Genomic DNA, 23,579 nt, shown 5'->3' with positions numbered 1-23,579 from the left:
CACAGAGCATCAAGAAGCAAGCAGCAGCCCCAGCCAACCCCTGCCCACTGGGGGGGAGGAATGCAATGAAGATGAGAGAGGGGCAAGAGAAGCCATCTACCAGGAGGAACATGCACATACAGAGGGAGAGGGACTCCCACATGCTATGGAGCTAACACACCCTCGGGAAGCCCAGCTGCAAAGCCAGGACACAGGGAGAGAAGATGGGGCTGGAACGGTCCCAGCGACCCCAGAGCAGCAGTCACCCGTGTAACAAAGGTTTATTCAAAGAATATTTCATCACATGTCCCAGAATCCACGGAGAACTAACATGTTACATGGGTGAGTGCTATCAGCTGAACATAGAACATTGCAACAACAGGTACATCACATGAGCTGAAAATTAATCTCACCATTAGCAAAAATCCTATGAAACACTGGTGGTGACAGAGCAGCCGAAGCAGGAGATAAAACGAGACAAGTCAATGAGTGGATGGAACGGCTGGGAGAGGAGGGAGCAGGTCACAGTTATCATTATACGTGGCCAGGCCATGCCACGCTCACCACCAACCCCCATATGTGTGCCACGCTCAACCACCAACCCCCACATGTGTGCCTATATCCACCCACAGGCCACCTTCCCCCAACATATGCCCCCATACACTATCCCCACTGATGTGTGCACCCACAGGCCACCTTCCCCCAACATGTGCCCCCATACACAATCCCCACTGATGTGTGTGCACCCACAGACCACCTTCCCCCAACGTGTGCCCCATACACAATCCCCACTGATGTGTGTGCACCCACAGGCCACCTTCCCCCAAGATATGCCCCCATACACTATCCCCACTGATGTGTGCACCCACAGGCCACCTTCCCCCGTGTGCCCCCTTACACTATCCCCACTGATGTGTGTGCACCCACAGGCCACCTTCCCCCAACATATGCCCCCATACACTATCCCCACTGATGTGTGCACCCACAGGCCACCTTCCCCCGTGTGCCCCCTTACACTATCCCCAATGATGTGTGTGCACCCACAGGCCACCTTCCCCCAACATATGCCCCCATACACTATCCCCACTGATGTGTGCACCCACAGGCCACCTTCCCCCAACATGTGCCCCCATACACAATCCCCACTGATGTGTGTGCACCCACAGACCACCTTCCCCCAACGTGTGCCCCATACACAATCCCCAGTGTGTGTGCACCCACAGGCCCCCAACATGTGTCCCCATACACTATCCCCACTGATGTGTGTGCACCCACAGGCCACCTTCCCCCGTGTGCCCCCTTACACTATCCCCACTGATGTGTGTGCACCCACAGGCCACCTTCCCCCAACGTATGCCCCCATACACTATCCCCAATAATGTGTGTGCACCCACAGGCCACCTTCCCCCAACGTGTGCCCCCATACACTATCCCCAATGATGTGTGTGCACCCACAGGCCACCTTCCCCCAACATGTGTCCCCATACACTATCCCCACTGATGTGTGTGCACCCACAGGCCACCTTCCCCCAACGTGTGCCCCCATACACAATCCCCACTGTGTGTGCACCCACAGGCCACCTTCCCCCAACGTATGCTCTCATACACTATCCCCACTGATGTGTGTGCACCCACAGGCCACCTTCCCCCAACGTGTGCCCCCATATACAATCCCCACTGATGTGTGCACCCACAGGCCACCTTCCCCCAACATATGCCCCCATACACTATCCCCACGCTCAACCACCAACCCCCACATGTGTGCCTATATCCACCCACAGGCCACCTTCCCCCAACATATGCCCCCATACACTATCCCCACTGATGTGTGCACCCACAGGCCACCTTCCCCCAACATATGCCCCCATACACTATCCCCACTGATGTGTGCACCCACAGGCCACCTTCCCCCGTGTGCCCCCTTACACTATCCCCACTGATGTGTGTGCACCCACAGGCCACCTTCCCCCAACATATGCCCCCATACACTATCCCCACTGATGTGTGTGCACCCACAGGCCACATTCCCCCAACATGTGTCCCCATACACTATCCCCACTGATGTGTGTGCACCCACAGGCCACCTTCCCCCGTGTGCCCCCTTACACTATCCCCACTGATGTGTGTGCACCCACAGGCCACCTTCCCCCAACGTATGCCCCCATACACTATCCCCAATGATGTGTGTGCACCCACAGGCCACCTTCCCCCAACGTGTGCCCCCATACACTATCCCCAATGATGTGTGTGCACCCACAGGCCACCTTCCCCCAACATGTGTCCCCATACACTATCCCCACTGATGTGTGTGCACCCACAGGCCACCTTCCCCCAACGTGTGCCCCCATACACAATCCCCACTGTGTGTGCACCCACAGGCCCCCAACATGTGTCCCCATACACTATCCCCACTGATGTGTATGCACCCACAGGCCACCTTCCCCCAACGTGTGCCCCCTTACACTATCCCCACTGATGTGTTCACCTACAACACTTGACAATATTTGTATTGACCATCCTATGATCAGTTGCTGATGGGTAATATGAAATCAATGTAGACGCAGTACCTAGCGTATTTGGTACCAGTAATTATAACCCCTCACAATCTCTCTGTAATTCCTGCTGTACTGAATTCTGCATTAATAAGTAAGGCCTGATACTATTTGTATTACTGCTGGCTGTAAATCTGACCTGTACTGGATGGTCAATAAGCTCAATGATCGTTGGTAAATCAGCCTCTGTCCCAAAGGCCCCCACACATCTCACTGCATACGCACACATCACAATGCACAAGCACCCAGCCGTTGGCACACAAGCACCCAGCCGTTGGCACACAAGCACCCAGCCGTTGGCACACAAGCACCCAGCCGTTGGCACACAAGCACCCAGCCGTTGGCACACAAGCACCCAGCCGTTGGCACACAAGCAGTATCCCACCCAGATACGACCCACGACCACATAGTCCCAAGTGTTTGCCAGTCATCACCCCCTCAGACGCAGGACAGCAGGCTCACGCTGCACCATTCCTCTGATGGCAAAGGGACACAATGTTCCAATTTACAGAATCTCGGGATGTCAGTACATAAGGTGGGGACACATTAAACGATATTTAGGCCGATCCAACGGGTCAGGCCAACATATTGTAAAAATCGCCTAATGTGTAGCCATGCGGGCCCCTGTTAGATTGTCAGGTCGTCCCCTACAGGCAGCTCAATCTGACGACCGCACGCAGCAGGGTGCGGCTGGAGCCAACATGTCTGGCAGTCGGGCACCAGATCGATATGTCGCCCGTGTGGTCGTCCGTCGCATTGCTGGGTACACACATCTTTTAGTGTGAAACCAGCTTTACATCCACAGAACACACACACACACAATACACACACTACACGATACATACACACACACAAATAACAAGAGATATGGTAAGAACTTACCTTTGTTATCTCTGTTTCTACGAAGTCCATAGGGTCCACAGGGTTGACCTTGGGGTATAGGTTGGGAACCAAATCCGGGCACCACGCAGTTAAAGCTTTTAGCTCCCAGGATGCACTTGGGTCCACTCTCCCTATAACCCCACCCCCAGCCAGAGGCACCTCAGTTTGTAAGTAGCCAAAGGCCGGAGGAGGAGAAAAAAAAGAGAGAAAACTGGAACACTCGATAACCATACTCACAGAAATGGGAGACGGAAAACCGGTGACCAGTCACACAGCCCATTTGAAGCCAGGTGCGTCAGGGCGGGCGCCCTGTGGACCCTATGGACTTCGTAGAAACAGAGATAACAAAGGTAAGTTCTTACCATATCTCTTGTTTTCTACTTTAGGGTCCATAGGGGGTCCACAGGGTTGACCTTGGGGATGTCCCAAAGCAGTTCAACCAAGGGAGGGGACGCTCCTGTGCTGAGAGGAGAATCCGCCGCCAAAAAGGAAGCATCCTGTAGGCAAAGGAAAACAATGCCTAGAACCTTAAAAAGGTGTGGACAGAAGACCACGTGGCCACCTAGCAAGGCAAAGCAGCCAAGGCGCCACAGCGAGCCACCCACGAGGGTTACATGGCCCGAGAAAAAACAAGCAGCAACAACAGAAAGGCCTACCCATGGGTAGGCCCCTGAAGAAGACATACGAGGCCGTCCAGCCAACATATGGCCATAGGCCGGCCATCCTTTCCTGTTAAAACCAGAAATCTCAGACCACCAATAAGGAGTCCGATTTCCGTCAGGAACTTGAATGGATCACATAAATCCACAGAGGCCGGACCACAGTCAATGAGGCCACACCAGCCGAGAGGACTGGGGACTGAATGGCCGCACCATAAGTTCCAGAATAATATGGAACCTGAAAATCACTAAGAAGAAACAGAGGGCGAGAGCAACTCACACCCTGACAAGATGCCCTCCAGAAGAGGGAGCCACATGAGAACGCTCCCAATTCCGACACTCACCTGGTTGATATAAACTCCCTGATAGAAAGAGAGAAAGCCAAAGCAATAGACCATGTAATGGCTATCGCAACCAGCGGTTCCATTAACTTTCCCCGGAGTTAAGAAAGAACCACTCCTAACTCCCAAGGAGTCCCTAGGGAGGACAAATGGAGGCATAATCCAGAAAACACTCCAAAGGATGAACTGGATATCAGAGCGGAGCAATTCCATAACCTAATCATACTGACAGTGTAGAGATCTGCACTGTCAGGAAGGCCAGGCCAAGGGTGAAACCCAAGCCAGCCGGAAGGAATGCCAGAATATTTGGAAATCCTGGACACCAGAGGATCGTATCGATAGGTATAATACCATAAGAATGATGGCTGCCACAGTTTGTGGTAGGTCCCAGCAAAAGCTGATCCATGTGCTCCAATCATTCCAACGATGACAAAGCCATGGAAGCCGTAAGACCACTGTAGGGACGTAGTCAAAGACAAATGACCCAGGTCCAAGGCAAACCCCAGGACCCTGAGACAACAGGTCTGGGTAGTGAAGCATCAGGAATGGAGTATCGATGGAGAGACTCCGAAAAACCAAGTACCCCTGACATCTGGGGCAATCAGGAGCCACCAGCAGGAAAGCATCTCTGTCTCGATTGAAACACTTCCCTCGAGGAATAATGGAGACTGGAGAACACAGGTACGCAAATTGGAAGAACCCCTTCACCGACAAAGAGTCACTGAAGGTTGCTTCAGAATCCCCAGAGTTGGACTGTAACACCATAGTGTGATAGAGTCAGAAGGCCATGAGTGTCACCTCAGGAGGGCCCCCCCCCTGCTCACCAGGAGATGAAAAATCTCTTGGGGAAGAGACTAGTCCCCGGGATGCACGTCGTAACGGCTGAGGACTCCCGCTTCCCAATGGAGAGCACCTGAAATGAACACTGTCGAGATGGTCGGGAGGAGACCCTCAGACAATGTCCGAATGTATGACATACCTGACATTGCCACCCAACGAACAGTATTGCTAAAAAGGAAGCTACTGTTCTGACCCTGTCGGACTGAACTTTTTCAGGTTCACCGGGAAACAAGGGCTATGCCAGAGTGAAGGCCCAAGACAGGCTAAAGTTCCAACAAGTTAATTGACAGGGTGGAATCGACAGACATCCAATTGCACTGAAATGGATGCGAACCAGACACTGTCCTTAGCAAAGAATACCCTGGACGAGATGGTCATAGTCACCCGAAAAGGGACAGACTTGCCTCCGGGGAGAGCAGCATCATTTGAACAGTGATCAGACAGAAAAAAACTTGTTCCATCTGGAGATAAGCCAATTATGGAAAGGCCTGGAATGGAACTAAGCCCATTCCACCCTTCCAAAGGCAGACACTGAATAGTGGACCATGCCTCCCAGAGTGCAAAGACATATGTCGACTGCGCAGACATCCATGTACTCCTAATGGAAGAGTGGAGATGCCGTCTTACGCCAGAAGAATTCTCAGATTCTGAGAATCCAGCAGGGCTCCTAGGTGAAGAATACCCAGAGAGGGATGCAGGGAGGACTTTTTCCCCATTGATTAAACTTCTGCACCCTGAAGAAGCCACAGTCAACCTGACCCGGCTGTAAAGTACCCCGGTGATCCTGCTAAGAGCAGGAGGCCATCCAGGTACAGGAGCATTGGGATATACTGAACAGAAGAACTGTCAGAAAATCCAAAACGCTGGTAAACCCGTGGGGCTGAGAACAGTCCCAACAGGCAGAGCCCGAAAACCGTAAGTGCTGTGATACAGCAAACCTCAGTCCATGCTGAGGCAAGGTCTCTGTAAGTGCCCGTAGGCACGCGTCCTGTATATCCAGTGATACCATAAAGTCCCCAGGTTCCAAACATAGTATGATGGAGCATAGGGATTGCCTCCTGAGCCCAGGTAGCTTTAGGAACTGGTTCAGGGAATTGAGACAGAGAATAGGCCAAAGAGGACCATTCAGCCACCGCACCAGAAAGAAAGCAGAACAACCAGTCCCTCGCTGAGAAAGTGGGGATGGCCCAATTAGCTCCGCTTACCCCAACAACTGTATAGCTTTCTGAATTCGTAAGGCCCTGTTCGGGTCCGAATAAGGGCCTGCGTGCCATCACATGGAAATAGGCCGCCTGAGCAAAGAGAGGGCGTACCCTCCTACCCACGTAGCCGCAGCAACTAGACACTAGTACCGGGCGAACTGAGAAAATCGCCATCTCCCAGTGGTAGGCCTGTCTCGTCATGCTGACGATATATCCGTAGGTTCAGAAGCAGGATCGGCTGGCAGTCCAGGCCTGCTCGGTTGAAGAAACAGACCTTTAGGCTGACCCAGAGGACAAAAAGACTTAATAGACTTAGTCTGAGGCCCTGTAGTGGGCATAGCTGAAGGCGGGAAATTTGTACTGCCACTGTCAAGGTCAGGACCCAACAAGATCTACCCTATAGATGGTATCTGCACCTCTGCATTCCCAGAGCGCAGCCATAGGGTATTACGGAGGATACTGTCGCAGCCGGAACTCTGAAAGTTAGGAGACTGGTATCCAATATAGGCATTTCCACCTATGACAACTGCATATATTACATGAGCGACCAAATACATTTGAACCCCAGACGTGTTGGTGGGGAAAAAACATTACAAATGCATCAGCTCAGTATGCAATAGTATTAACCAACCAGGCTATAGCCATGGTAGGATGGGTAACAACCCCTGAAAGCGAGTACACGGATTTCAGGCAGAGTTACCACCTACGGATCAGAAGAATCCGACCACGCAGGATTGGGATGCATAGTAACGTCTGTAATAAGACGAGTAACACGCCCATCCACCCCAGGAGGGGCTCATCATGACCCTCAGGGAATTTGGGACAGGAGGCCAAACACTGTTGTAATACCTCATATCTGACAACAGCCAGCCAGAGTCCCGCCATGCGATCCCCCCGCTAGTCAGCAACAGGTAACCCGAAGGCACGCAATACTGAGGGTGTATGATACAGGTGCAGGTCAACATTCACTCTAACCAGAATGGACCTGCTACCAGCCCGAAAGCAGGGATAATAATACCTGAAATAGGCTTCCCCCCCGTGTAAGAGGGAAAGAGCCCAAAACAGTATCCAGTTCACGCAGAGCCAACTGGGAAGTAACCACAGGGCGTCAACCACGCCAATTTGCGTTTCGTAGAAAACGACATCCACCCAGGGTGGCCGTGGGAATCCCTGCAAGGGGAATGATAGACTATGGTGGCACCAGGGGGATTTCATATACTGCGAAAACCCCCTGCAGGGAGCGGTAGTCTGTGTCACAAGGGATGTGCAAGAAACTGCGAGATACTCTGAGATGAAAAGGGCAGTATGGTGAAGTAACCCCAAGTGAGGTACAACAATGGGGCCCACCCGGCGATCCGCAATTGAGAGGATCCCGAGAAAACAAACCTCCCAAGGGGGTCGTGAAAGAGGCCGGCACCAGATGACGCCACATACAGAACCCTTTATGAGTTAAATCCTCCGCACTAACACCTGCAGCACATGACTTGCAGGATAGCAAAAATGGGTGCAGTATAACGCTCTATCTCCTGGTCAAACATATCTGACCAATCTTGGCGGAAATATCAAGCAGCGCTATACTGGTCCTGACAGATGCTAAAATTAGCCGCAGGGACCCATTTTCAGCGTATGCAACACACAGTTCCAACGAAAATGTGGCAACGTGCAGCACGCAACAGTATGTGACAAACCTCACAAATATCAACGAGTATATAAATGTGAGGTCTCAGAACCACCCTAAGTACAGCTGTATTAGGGCAGATAAGGAAAAAGGGATAGATATACACTGACAGGTGAGAGAATAAAGTACAGACAGTCAGCACTAGCATAAGTCACATACCATGCAGATATATACATATATACATAAACATGTCATATAATATACTGCACTATTACACTGCATGCAACTTACCCAGATTCAGTGTCTGGGAAGGCTACAGCGCTGTGTACACTGACCTGATGGTGAGGTACGCAGGGGGACTGGACTCACTGCCATCTCCGGAGCTCTGCTGCTGCACCACAAGAAAATGGCCGCTGGAGACCTCAGAAGAAGCGTGGCCCGCGGAGGAAGCAGCTCAGCGACGCCAGACTATAATACTGAAAGGCGCGCTGAGCTGAGGGGAGGAGCCGCTGTAACAGGGAAAGCTTCCTCCCCTGGCCGGCTATTAACCTCCCGGGACGCCGGCTCCCAACGCCGATCAGTAAGTCCCTGGTGGTCTAGTGGACACACGGGGTATGGGGGGCCCGCCGCCACTGCCGGCGCCTCCGGTCTGTCCCCGGAGACCGGAGGCACAGGACTGCATATTAAATGCGCGGATCACCGCAAGCGGTGATCCGCGACCTTACCTGCTCCCCGTAGATCCGGCAGCAGTCCTGGGCGCCCGCAGAGTCCGGCTAGTACAGACTCTGGGGTCCCGCTGAGATCCCCAGATCTGTACTGGCGTCTCAGCGCCGTCGGGGTGACGGAGCGGCAGCTTAGACGTCCTATGGACAGTCCGACGCTGCCGCTCTGAAAGTCCAAAGTAAAAATAAAAAAAACTCTGTACTTAGAAGAAATAAAGCTTAGGGGCTGCTAATCAGCTCCCCACTGCACTAAACGGTGACCCGACTCCGGCCGGGCACAACTTAAACTGAGGAGCCTCTGGCTGGGGGTGGGGTTATAGGGAGAGTGGACCCAAGTGCATCCTGGGAGCTAAAAGCTTTAACTGCGTGGTGCCCGGATTTGGTTCCCAACCTATACCCCAAGGTCAACCCTGTGGACCCCCTATGGACCCTGGAGTAGAAACTACACGATACATACACACACACAAATACACACACACACACACACACACACACAAATACACACACACACACACACGATACATACACACACACACTACACGATACATACACACACACACTACACGATACATACACACACACACTACACGATACATACACACACACACTACACGATACATACACACACACACTACACGATACATACATACACACACTACACGATACATACACACACACACTACACGATACATACACACACACAATACACAAATCCAGATAAGGCTTCGGGGCTCCACAATAGGTGAGAATGAGGCCTGCACGTAACGCCATTCCTCCCACAGAAGAACGGGCAGTGCGGGAAGTAACCATAGCGATATCCGCTCCTACATAGCGCCATAGAGCGCGGAATCCCTACTAAGACTGCAGATCTGTGTGATGTGATGACTATAAGCCGTCGGCCCTTTTCCACCTTTGCGTGACCTTGAAACCAATATAACGCATTGAGGAATGTTCAGAAACTTTGTAAATAAAACAAGTGAAATGGAAACCTGCAATAACACCCTGGCTGCATAAGTATGCATACCCTTCCTAATGGGGCTCTGAGCCCCCAATCACATGTAAAATCATGCTGAACAGTAATTGGCGTACCCCCGCCAGCAACGTTATATCTTTATATGAGTCTTATTCGCACAGCTATATGAAGAGCACATACAAGCTGCATCCGCTGATTACAATGATATGCAGCATTCCTATATTACGTGTACAACGGCGGCTATATCTGCATGCAAAATGCTACATTACAGCGTCACTAACTAACCAATCACTGTGCTGTATACACTCCTATGTTATATCACCAACCAATCACTGTGCTCTGCATACACTCCTATGTTATATCACCAACCAATCACTGTGCTCTGCATACACTCCTATGTTATATCACTAACCAATCACTGTGTGCTGTATACACTCCTATGTTATATCACTAACTAACCAATCACTGTGCTGTATACACTCCTATGTTATATCACTAACCAATCACTGTGCTGTATACACTCCTATGTTATATCACTAACCAATCACTGTGCTGTATACACTCCTATGTTATATCACTAACCAATCACTGTGTGCTGTATACAATCCTATGTTATATCACTAACCAATCACTGTGTGGTGTATACACTCCTATATCACTAACCAATCACTGTGCTGTATACACTCCTATGTTATATCACTAACTAACCAATCACTGTGTGCTGTATACACTCCTATGTTATATCACTAACCAATCACTGTGCTCTGCATACACTCCTATGTTATATCACTAACTAACCAATCACTGTGCTGTATACACTTCTATGTTATATCACTAACCAATCACTGTGCTGTATACACTCCTATGTTATATCACTAACCAATCACTGTGCTGTATACACTCCTATGTTATATCACTAACCAATCACTGTGCTGCATACACTCCTATGTTATATCACTAACCAATCACTGTGTGCTGTATACACTCCTATGTTATATCACTAACCAATCACTGTGCTGCATACACTCCTATGTTATATCACTAACCAATCACTGTGCTCTGTATACACGCCTATGTTATATCACTAACCAATCACTGTGCTGCATACACTCCTATGTTATATCACTAACCAATCACTGTGCTGTATACACTCCTATGTTATATCACTAACCAGTCACTGTGTGCTGTATACACTCCTATGTTATATCACTAACCAATCACTGTGCGCTGTATACACTCCTATGTTATATCACTAACCAATCACTGTGCTCTGCATACACTCCTAAGTTATATCACTAACTAACCAATCACTGTGCTCTGCATACACTCCTATGTTATATCACTAACCAATCACTGTGCTGTATACACTCCTATGTTATATCACTAACCAATCACTGTGTGCTGTATACACTCCTATGTTATATCACTAACCAATCATTGTGCTGTATACACTCCTATGTTATATCACTAACCAATCACTGTGTGCTGTATACACTCCTATGTTATATCACTAACCAGTCACTGTGTGCTGTATACACTCCTATGTTATATCACTAACCAGTCACTGTGTGCTGTATACACTCCTATGTTATATCACTAACCAATCACTGTGCTGCATACACTCCTATGTTATATCACTAACCAATCACTGTGCTGTATACACTCCTATGTTATATCACTAACCAATCACTGTGCGCTGTATACACTCCTATGTTATATCAATAACCAATCACTGTGCTCTGCATACACTCCTATGTTATATCACTAACTAACCAATCATTGTGCTGTATACACTCCTATGTTATATCACTAACCAATCACTGTGTGCTGTATACACTCCTATGTTATATCACTAACCAATCACTGTGCTCTGCATACACTCCTATGTTATATCACTAACCAATCACAGTGCTGCATACACTCCTATGTTATATTACTAACCAATCACTGTGCTCTGCATACACTCCTATGTTATATCACTTACCAATCACTGTCCTCTGCATACACTCCTATGTTATATCACTAACCAATCACTGTGTGCTGTATACACTCCTATGTTATATCACTAACCAATCACTGAGCTCTGCATACACTCCTATGTTATATCACTTACCAATCACTGTCCTCTGCATACACTCCTATGTTATATCACTAACCAATCACTGTGTGCTGTATACACTCCTATGTTATATTACTAACCAATCACTGTGCTCTGCATACACTCCTATGTTATATCACTAACCAATCACTGTGCTGCATACACTCCTATGTTATATTACTAACCAATCACTGTGCTCTGCATACACCCCTATGTTATATCACTAACCAATCACTGTGCTCTGCATACACTCCTATGTTATATCACTAACCAATCACTGTGTGCTGTATACACTCCTATGTTATATCACTAACCAATCACTGTGTGCTGTATACACTCCTATGTTATATCACTAACCAATCACTGTGCTGCATACACTCCTATGTTATATCACTAACCAATCACTGTGTGCTGTATACACTCCTATGTTATATCACTAACCAATCACTGTGTGCTGTATACACTCCTATGTTATATCACTAACCAATCACTGTGTGCTGTATACACTCCTATGTTATATCACTAACCAGTCACTGTGTGCTGTATACACTCCTATGTTATATCACTAACCAATCACTGTGCGCTGTATACACTCCTATGTTATATCACTAACCAATCACTGTGCTCTGCATACACTCCTATGTTATATCACTAACCAATCACTGTGCTCTGCATACACTCCTATGTTATATCACTAACCAATCACTGTGCTCTGCATACACTCCTATGTTATATCACTAACCAATCACTGTGTGCTGTATACACTCCTATGTTATATCACTAACCAATCACTGTGCTGTATACACTCCTATGTTATATCACTAACCAATCACTGTGTGCTGTATACACTCCTATGTTATATCACTAACCAATCACTGTGCTCTGCATACACTCCTGTTATATCACTAACCAATCACTGTGCTCTGCATACACTCCTATGTTATATCACTAACCAATCACTGTGCGCTGTATACACTCCTATGTTATATCACTAACTAACCAATCACTGTGCTCTGCATACACTCCTATGTTATATCACTAACCAATCACTGTGCTGTATACACTCCTATGTTATATCACTAACCAGTCAGTGCTCTGCATACACTCCTATGTTATATCACTAACCAATCACTGTGCTGCATACATTCCTATGTTATATCACTAACTAACCAATCACTGTGTGCTGTATACACTCCTATGTTATATCACTAACTAACCAATCACTGTGCTCTGCATACACTCCTATGTTATATCACTAACTAACCAATCACTGTGCTGTATACACTCCTATGTTATATCACTAACCAATCACTGTGCTGCATACACTCCTATGTTATATCACTAACTAACCAATCACTGTGCTGTATACACTCCTATGTTATATCACTAACCAATCACTGTGTGCTGTATACACTCCTATGTTATATCACTAACCAATCACTGTGTGCTGTATACACTCCTATGTTATATCACTAACTAACCAATCACTGAGCTCTGCATACACTCCTATGTTATATCACTAACCAATCACTGTGTGCTGTATACACTCCTATGTTATATTACTAACCAATCACTGTGCTGCATACACTCCTATGTTATATCAATAACCAATCACTGTGCTCTGCATACACTCCTATGTTATATCACTAACTAACCAATCACTGTGCGCTGCATACACTCCTATGTTATATCACTAACCAATCACTGTGCTCTGTATACACTCCTATGTTATATCACTAACTAACCAATCACTGTGCTGCATACACTCCTATGTTATATCACTAACCAATCACTGTGCTCTGCATACACTCCTATGTTATATCACTAACTAACCAATCACTGTGCTCTGCATACACTCCTATGTTATATCACTAACCAATCACTGTGTGCTGTATACACTCCTATGTTATATCACTAACCAATCACTGTGTGCTGTATACACTCCTATGTTATATCACTAACCAATCACTGTGCTCTGCATACACTCCTATGTTATATCACTAACTAACCAATCACTGTGCTCTGTATACACTCCTATGTTATATCACTAACCAATCACTGTGTGCTGTATACACTCCTATGTTATATCACTAACTAACCAATCACTGTGCTGCATACACTCCTATGTTATATCACTAACCAATCACTGTGCTCTGTATACACTCCTATGTTATATCACTAACCAATCACTGTGCTCTGTATACACTCCTATGTTATATCAATAACCAATCACTGTGCTCTGCATACACTCCTATGTTATATCACTAACCAATCACTGTGCTGCATACACTCCTATGTTATATCACTAACCAATCACTGTGCTCTGTATACACTCCTATGTTATATCACTAACCAATCACTGTGCTCTGTATACACTCCTATGTTATATCACTAACCAATCACTGTGCTGTATACACTCCTATATCACTAACCAATCACTGTGCTCTGTATACACTCCTATTTTATATCACTAACCAATCACTGTGCTCTGTATACACTCCTATGTTATATCACTAACCAATCACTGTGCTCTGTATACACTCCTATGTTATATCACTAACCAATCACTGTGTGCTGTATACACTCCTATATCACTAACCAATCACTGTGCTGTATACACTCCTATGTTATATCACTAACCAATCACTGTGTGCTGTATACACTCCTATGTTATATCACTAACCAATCACTGTGCTGTATACACTCCTATGTTATATCACTAACTAACCAATCACTGTGCTGCATACACTCCTATGTTATATCACTAACCAATCACTGTGCTCTGTATACACTCCTATGTTATATCACTAACCAATCACTGTGCTCTGTATACACTCCTATGTTATATCACTAACCAATCACTGTGCTCTGTATACACTCCTATGTTGTATCACTAACCAATCACTGTGTGCTGCATACACTCCTATGTTATATCAATAACCAATCACTGTGCTCTGTATACACTCCTATGTTATATCACTAACCAATCACTGTGCTCTGTATACACTCCTATTTTATATCACTAACCAATCACTGTGCTGTATACACTCCTATATCACTAACCAATCACTGTGTGCTGTATACACTCCTATGTTATATCACTAACTAACCAATCACTGTGCTCTGCATACACTCCTATGTTATATCACTAACCAATCACTGTGCTCTGCATACACTCCTATGTTATATCACTAACCAATCACTGTGTGCTCTGTATACACTCCTATGTTATATCACTAACCAATCACTGTGCTGTATACACTCATATGTTATATCACTAACTATCCAATCACTGTGCTCTGCATACACTCCTATGTTATATCACTAACCAATCACTGTGCTGCATACACTCCTATGTTATATCACTAACCAATCACTGTGCTCTGCATACACTCCTATGTTATATCACTAACCAATCACTGTGTGCTGTATACACTCCTATGTTATATCACTAACCAATCACTGTGTGCTGCATACACTCCTATGTTATATCACTAACCAACCAATCACTGTGCGCTGTATCCACTCCTATGTTATATCACTAACCAACCAATCACTGTGCTCTGCATACACTCCTATGTTATATCACTAACCAATCACTGTGCTCTGCATACACTCCTATGTTATATCACTAACTAACCAATCACTGTGTGCTGTATACACTCCTATGTTATATCACTAACCAATCACTGTGCTCAGCAAACACTCCTATGTTATATCACTAACCAATCACTGTGCTGCATACACTCCTATGTTATATCACTAATCAATCACTGTGCTCTGCATACACTCCTATGTTATATCACTAACCAATCACTGTCCTCTGCATACACTCCTATGTTATATCACTAACTAACCAATCACTGTGTGCTGTATACACTCCTATGTTATATCACTAACCAATCACTGTGCTCTGCATACACTCCTATGTTATATCACTAACCAATCACTGTGTGCTGTATACACTCCTATGTTATATCACTAACCAATCACTGTGTGCTGTATACACTCCTATGTTATATCACTAACCAATCACTGTGTGCTGTATACACTCCTATGTTATATCACTAACCAATCACTGTGTGCTGTATACACTCCTATGTTATATCACTAACCAATCACTGTGCTCTGCATACACTCCTATGTTATATCACTAACCAATCATTGTGCTGTATACACTCCTATGTTATATCACTAACCAATCACTGTGTGCTGTATACACTCCTATGTTATATCACTAACCAATCACTGTGCTGCATACACTCCTATGTTATATCAATAACCAATCACTGTGCTGTATACACTCCTATATCACTAACCAATCACTGTGCTCTGTATACACTCCTATTTTATATCACTAACCAATCACTGTGTGCTGTATACACTCCTATGTTATATCACTAACTAACCAATCACTGTGCTCTACATACACTCCTATGTTATATCACTAACCAATCACTGTGTGCTGTATACACTCCTATGTTATATCACTAACCAATCACTGTGTGCTCTGTATACACTCCTATGTTATATCACTAACCAATCACTGTGCTGTATACACTCATATGTTATATCACTAACCAATCACTGTGCTCTGCATACACTCCTATGTTATATCACTAACTAACCAATCACTGTGCTCTGCATACACTCCTATGTTATATCACTAACCAATCACTGTGCTCTGCATAGACTCCTATGTTATATCACTAACCAATCACTGTGCTCTGCATACACTCCTATGTTATATCACTAACCAATCACTGTGCTCTGCATACACTCCTATGTTATATCACTAACCAATCACTGTGCTCTGCATACACTCCTATGTTATATCACTAACCAATCACTGTGCTCTGCATAGACTCCTATGTTATATCACTAACCAATCACTGTGCTCTGCATACACTCCTATGTTATATCACTAACTAACCAGTCACTGTGCTCTGCATACTCTCCTATGTTATATCACTAACCAATCACTGTGCTGCATACACTCCTATGTTATATTACTAACCAATCACTGTGCTCTGCATACACTCCTATGTTATATCACTAACCAATCACTGTGTGCTGTATACACTCCTATGTTATATCACTAACCAATCACTGTGTGCTGTATACACTCCTATGTTATATCACTAACCAATCACTGTGTGCTGTATATACTCCTATGTTATATCACTAACTAACCAATCACTGTGCTATGTATACACTCCTATGTTATATCACTAACCAATCACTGTGTGCTGTATCCACTCCTATGTTATATCACTAACCAATCACTGTGTGCTGTATACACTCCTATGTTATATCACTAACCAATCACTGTGCTCTGCATACACTCCTATGTTATATCACTAACCAATCACTGTGCTCTGCATACACTCCTATGTTATATCACTAACCAATCACTGTGTGCTGTATACACTCCTATGTTATATCACTAACTAACCAATCACTGTGCTATGTATACACTCCTATGTTATATCACTAACCAGTCACTGTGTGCTGTATACACTCCTATGTTATATCACTAACCAATCACTGTGCTCTGCATACACTCCTATGTTATATCACTAACCAATCACTGTGCTCTGCATACACTCCTATGTTATATCACTAACCAATCACTGTGCTCTGCATACACTCCTATGTTATATCACTAACTAACCAATCACTGTGTGCTGTATACACTCCTATGTTATATCACTAACTAACCAATCACTGTGCTGTATACACTCCTATGTTATATCACTAACCAATCACTGTGCTCTGTATACACTCCTATGTTATATCACTAACTAACCAATCACTGTGCTGCATACACTCCTATGTTATATCACTAACCAATCACTGTGCTGTATACACTCCTATGTTATATCACTAACCAATCACTGTGTGCTGTATACACTCCTATGTTATATCACTAACCAATCACTGTGTGCTCTGTATACACTCCTATGTTATATCACTAACCAATCACTGTGTGCTGTATACACTCCTATGTTATATCACTAACCAATCACTGTGCTGTATACACTCATATGTTATATCACTAACTATCCAATCACTGTGCTCTGCATACACTCCTATGTTATATCACTAACTAACCAATCACTGTGCTGTATACACTCCTATGTTATATCACTAACCAATCACTGTGCTCTGTATACACTCCTATGTTATATCACTAACTAACCAATCACTGTGCTGCATACACTCCTATGTTATATCACTAACCAATCACTGTGCTCTGCATACACTCCTATGTTATATCACTAACTAACCAATCACTGTGCTCTGCATACACTCCTATGTTATATCACTAACCAATCACTGTGCTCTGCATAGACTCCTATGTTATATCACTAACCAATCACTGTGCTCTGTATACACTCCTATGTTATATTACTAACCAATCACTGTGCTCTGCATACACTCCTATGCTATATAACTAACCAATCACTGTGTGCTGTATACACTCCTATGTTATATCACTAACCAATCACTGTGCTCTGCATACACTCCTATGTTATATCACTAACCAATCACTGTGTGCTGTATACACTCCTATATCACTAACCAATCACTGTGTGCTGTATACACTCCTATGTTATATCACTAACCAATCACTGTGCTCTGCATAGACTCCTATGTTATATCACTAACCAATCACTGTGCTCTGCATAGACTCCTATGTTATATCACTAACCAATCACTGTGCTCTGTATACACTCCTATGTTATATTACTAACCAATCACTGTGCTCTGCATACACTCCTATGTTATATTACTAACCAATCACTGTGCTCTGCATACACTCCTATGTTATATTACTAACCAATCACTGTGCTCTGCATACACTCCTATGCTATATAACTAACCAATCACTGTGTGCTGTATACACTCCTATGTTATATCACTAACCAATCACTGTGCTCTGCATACACTCCTATGTTATATCACTAACCAATCACTGTGTGCTGTATACACTCCTATATCACTAACCAATCACTGTGTGCTGTATACACTCCTATGTTATATCACTAACCAATCACTGTGCTCTGCATAGACTCCTATGTTATATCACTAACCAATCACTGTGCTCTGCATAGACTCCTATGTTATATCACTAACCAATCACTGTGCTCTGTATACACTCCTATGTTATATTACTAACCAATCACTGTGCTCTGCATACACTCCTATGTTATATTACTAACCAATCACTGTGCTCTGCATACACTCCTATGTTATATCACTAACCAATCACTGTGTGCTGTATACACTCCTATGTTATATCACTAACCAATCACTGTGCTCTGCATACACTCCTATGTTATATCACTAAGTCATATGTACGAGCTGACAGTGTGCACACTCACACAGGGTACAAGCTGACAGTGTGCACACTCACACAGGGTACAAGCTGACAGTGTGCACACTCACACAGGGTACAAGCTGACAGTGTGCACACTCACACAGGGTACAAGCTGACGGTGTGCACACTCACACAGGGTACAAGCTGACGGTGTGCACACTCACACAGGGTACAAGCTGACAGTGTGCACACTCACACAGGGTACAAGCTGACAGTGTGCACACTCACACAGGGTACAAGCTGACGGTGTGCACACTCACACAGGGTACAAGCTGACGGTGCGCACACTCACACAGGGTACTAGCTGACGGTGCGCACACTCACACAGGGTACTAGCTGACGGTGCGCACACTCACACAGGGTACTAGCTGACGGTGCGCACACTCACACAGGGTACTAGCTGACGGTGCGCACACTCACACAGGGTACTAGCTGACGGTGTGCACACTCACACAGGGTACAAGCTGACGGTGTGCACACTCACACAGGGTACTAGCTGACGGTGGGCACACTCACACAGGGTACTAGCTGACGGTGGGCACACTCACACAGGGTACTAGCTGACGGTGCGCACACTCACACAGGGTACTAGCTGACGGTGCGCACACTCACACAGGGTACTAGCTGACGGTGCGCACACTCACACAGGGTACTAGCTGACGGTGCGCACACTCACACAGGGTACTAGCTGACGGTGCGCACACTCACACAGGGTACAAGCTGACGGTGTGCACACTCACACAGGGTACTAGGTGACGGTGTGCACACTCACAGAGGGTACAAGCTGACGGTGTGCACACTCACAGAGGGTACAAGCTGACGGTGTGCACACTCACAGAGGGTACAAGCTGACGGTGTGCACACTCACAGAGGGTACAAGCTGACGGTGTGCACTCTGTTGGTTCCAAGGCCACGTGAAGTTGGAGTAAGGTCAGACATGAAGAACATCAGCAGCAATGTCAGTATACTATTACCAGGATAAGATACCTAGGCCCTGGCTGTATAACAGAGACGCACGGGGCGCGGTGCACAGGGGAAGAAGACAGAACCTTACCGGATCCTATTTTGATGAGTCCGTTGTGTTGGATGAAGATGGTGTCACAGGTCAGGTTCCCGTGGATGATTGGAGGATCACAGGAGTGCAGGTAGCTGTAAGGACAGAGACAGAAACCACAATGGCAGAAATGTATTGTAACAAACGCTCTCATTTATACTATACGCAATACTGCGCACATCGCCGGCGCCGAGTCTGGGTCTCTTCCACCACAAGTCACATGGGGGCAATGGTTCTGCTGGGACTAGGACAGATGCATCATATTACCTCCAGGCCTCCCTACGGCTGGGCGCTCGGCACGCGGGAATGACTATCTAAGCATTATACAATCTTAGTGAGATGTACACTAATAGGGACAATAGAAAGGAGGCCGCAGATTTCACTCTGTTTCGTGGCATATATGTATTTCAGTAGTACTCTATATAATTGTCACTTTTGTGCTGGAAATTATTAAGCTCTCACTAGTTGCACAGGGTTAAACAGACCCGTGTCTATATATCTATACCATGATTGGACACTCCATAAATAAAAGGTCAGTACATGGTGACACCGATCTGTAGGTAAGAGCAGTACAGTACATGGTGACACCGATCTGTAGGTAAGAGCAGTACAGTACATGGTGACACAGATCTGTAGGTAAGAGCAGTACAGTACATGGTGACAGATCTGTAGGTAAGAGCAGTACAGTACATGGTGACAGATCTGTAGGTAAGAGGAGTACAGTACATGGTGATACAGATCTGTAGGTAAGAGCAGTACAGTACATGGTGACACCAATCTGTAGGTAAGAGCAGTACAGTACATGGTGACACAGATCTGTAGGTAAGAGGAGTACAGTACATGGTGATACAGATCTGTAGGTAAGAGGAGTACAGTACATGGTGACACAGATCTGTAGGTAAGAGCAGTACAGTACATGGTGACACAGATCTGTAGGTAAGAGCAGTACAGTACATGGTGACAGATCTGTAGGTAAGAGCAGTACAGTACATGGTGACACAGATCTGTAGGTAAGAGCAGTACAGTACATGGTGATACAGATCTGTAGGTAAGAGCAGTACAGTACATGGTGACACAGATCTGTAGGTAAGAGCAGTACAGTACATGGTGACACAGATCTGTAGGTAAGAGGAGTACAGTACATGGTGACACCGATCTGTAGGTAAGAGCAGTACAGTACATGGTGACACCGATCTGTAGGTAAGAGCAGTACAGTACATGGTGACACAGATCTGTAGGTAAGAGCAGTACAGTACATGGTGACACAGATCTGTAGGTAAGAGGAGTACAGTACATGGTGATACAGATCTGTAGGTAAGAGGAGTACAGTACATGGTGATACAGATCTGTAGGTAAGAGCAGTACAGTACATGGTGACACAGATCTGTAGGTAAGAGCAGTACAGTACATGGTGACAGATCTGTAGGTAAGAGGAGTACAGTACATGGTGATACAGATCTGTAGGTAAGAGCAGTACAGTACATGGTGATACAGATCTGTAGGTAAGAGCAGTACAGTACATGGTGACAGATCTGTAGGTAAGAGGAGTACAGTACATGGTGATACAGATCTGTAGGTAAGAGCAGTACAGTACATGGTGACACAGATCTGTAGGTAAGAGCAGTACAGTACATGGTGACACAGATCTGTAGGTAAGAGCAGTACAGTACATGGTGACACAGATCTGTAGGTAAGAGCAGTACAGTACATGGTGACACCGATCTGTAGGTAAGAGCAGTACAGTACATGGTGATACAGATCTGTAAGTAAGAGCAGTACAGTACATGGTGACACAGATCTGTAGGTAAGAGCAGTACAGTACATGGTGACACAGATCTGTAGGTAAGATCAGTACAGTACATGGTGACACAGATCTGTAGGTAAGATCAGTACAGTACATGGTGACAGATCTGTAGGTAAGAGCAGTACAGTACATGGTGACACAGATCTGTAGGTAAGAGCAGTACAGTACATGGTGACAGATCTGTAGGTAAGAGCAGTACAGTACATGGTGACACAGATCTGTAGGTAAGAGCAGTACAGTACATGGTGACACAGATCTGTAGGTAAGAGGAGTACAGTACATGGTGACACCGATCTGTAGGTAAGAGCAGTACAGTACATGGTGATACAGATCTGTAGGTAAGAGCAGTACAGTACATGGTGACACAGATCTGTAGGTAAGAGCAGTACAGTACATGGTGACAGATCTGTAGGTAAGAGCAGTACAGTACATGGTGACACAGATCTGTAGGTAAGAGCAGTACAGTACATGGTGACACCGATCTGTAGGTAAGAGGAGTACAGTACATGGTGACACAGATCTGTAGGTAAGAGCAGTACAGTACATGGTGACACAGATCTGTAGGTAAGAGCAGTACAGTACATGGTGACACAGATCTGTAGGTAAGAGCAGTACAGTACATGGTGATACAGATCTGTAGGTAAGAGCAGTACAGTACATGGTGACACAGATCTGTAGGTAAGAGCAGTACAGTACATGGTGACACAGATCTGTAGGTAAGATCAGTACAGTACATGGTGATACAGATCTGTAGGTAAGAGCAGTACAGTACATGGTGACACAGATCTGTAGGTAAGAGCAGTACAGTACATGGTGATACAGATCTGTAGGTAAGAGCAGTACAGTACATGGTGACACAGATCTGTAGGTAAGAGCAGTACAGTAGATGGTGACAGATCTGTAGGTAAGAGCAGTACAGTACATGGTGACATAGATCTGTAGGTAAGAGGAGTACAGTACATGGTGACACAGATCTGTAGGTAAGAGCAGTACAGTACATGGTGACACAGATCTGTAGGTAAGAGCAGTACAGTACATGGTGACAGATCTGTAGGTAAGAGCAGTACAGTACATGGTGACACAGATCTGTAGGTAAGAGCAGTACAGTACATGGTGATACAGATCTGTAGGTAAGAGCATAACAGTACATGGTGACACAGATCTGTAGGTAAGAGCATTACAGTACATGGTGACAGATCTGTAGGTAAGAGCAGTACAGTACATGGTGACATAGATCTGTAGGTAAGAGGAGTACAGTACATGGTGATACAGATCTGTAGGTAAGAGCAGTACAGTACATGGTGACACAGATCTGTAGGTAAGAGCAGTACAGTACATGGTGACATAGATCTGTAGGTAAGAGGAGTACAGTACATGGTGATACAGATCTGTAGGTAAGAGCATTACAGTACATGGTGACACAGATCTGTAGGTAAGAGCAGTACAGTACATGGTGACAAAGATCTGGGGA

General features: G+C 45.6%; 1 protein-coding gene across 2 annotated transcripts in view; it reads right to left on the bottom strand.

Moving 5' to 3' along the window:
• The window catches only part of NRBP1 (nuclear receptor binding protein 1), a 138,712-nt gene that overhangs the window by 86,287 nt on the left and 28,846 nt on the right, over positions 1 to 23,579 (bottom strand). The window contains exons 7-8 of one of the 2 annotated variants that reach the window (XM_088466146.1): positions 20,305 to 20,399; positions 393 to 416 (exon numbers count right to left, since the gene is read on the bottom strand). In XM_088466146.1, coding sequence (XP_088322272.1) covers positions 393 to 416; positions 20,305 to 20,399 — 119 coding nt within the window. The remainder of the gene's footprint in view (positions 1 to 392; positions 417 to 20,304; positions 20,400 to 23,579) is intronic. The other variant, XM_088466148.1, reaches the window with a different exon arrangement.

Source organism: Taudactylus pleione, unplaced genomic scaffold (assembly GCF_031769625.1).
Source record: "Taudactylus pleione unplaced genomic scaffold, aTauple2 ptg002560l, whole genome shotgun sequence".
Lineage (NCBI taxonomy): Eukaryota > Metazoa > Chordata > Amphibia > Anura > Myobatrachidae > Taudactylus > Taudactylus pleione.
The sequence above is the reverse complement of the archived record's forward strand: the minus strand, read 5'-3'. Positions and strand labels throughout refer to the sequence as shown.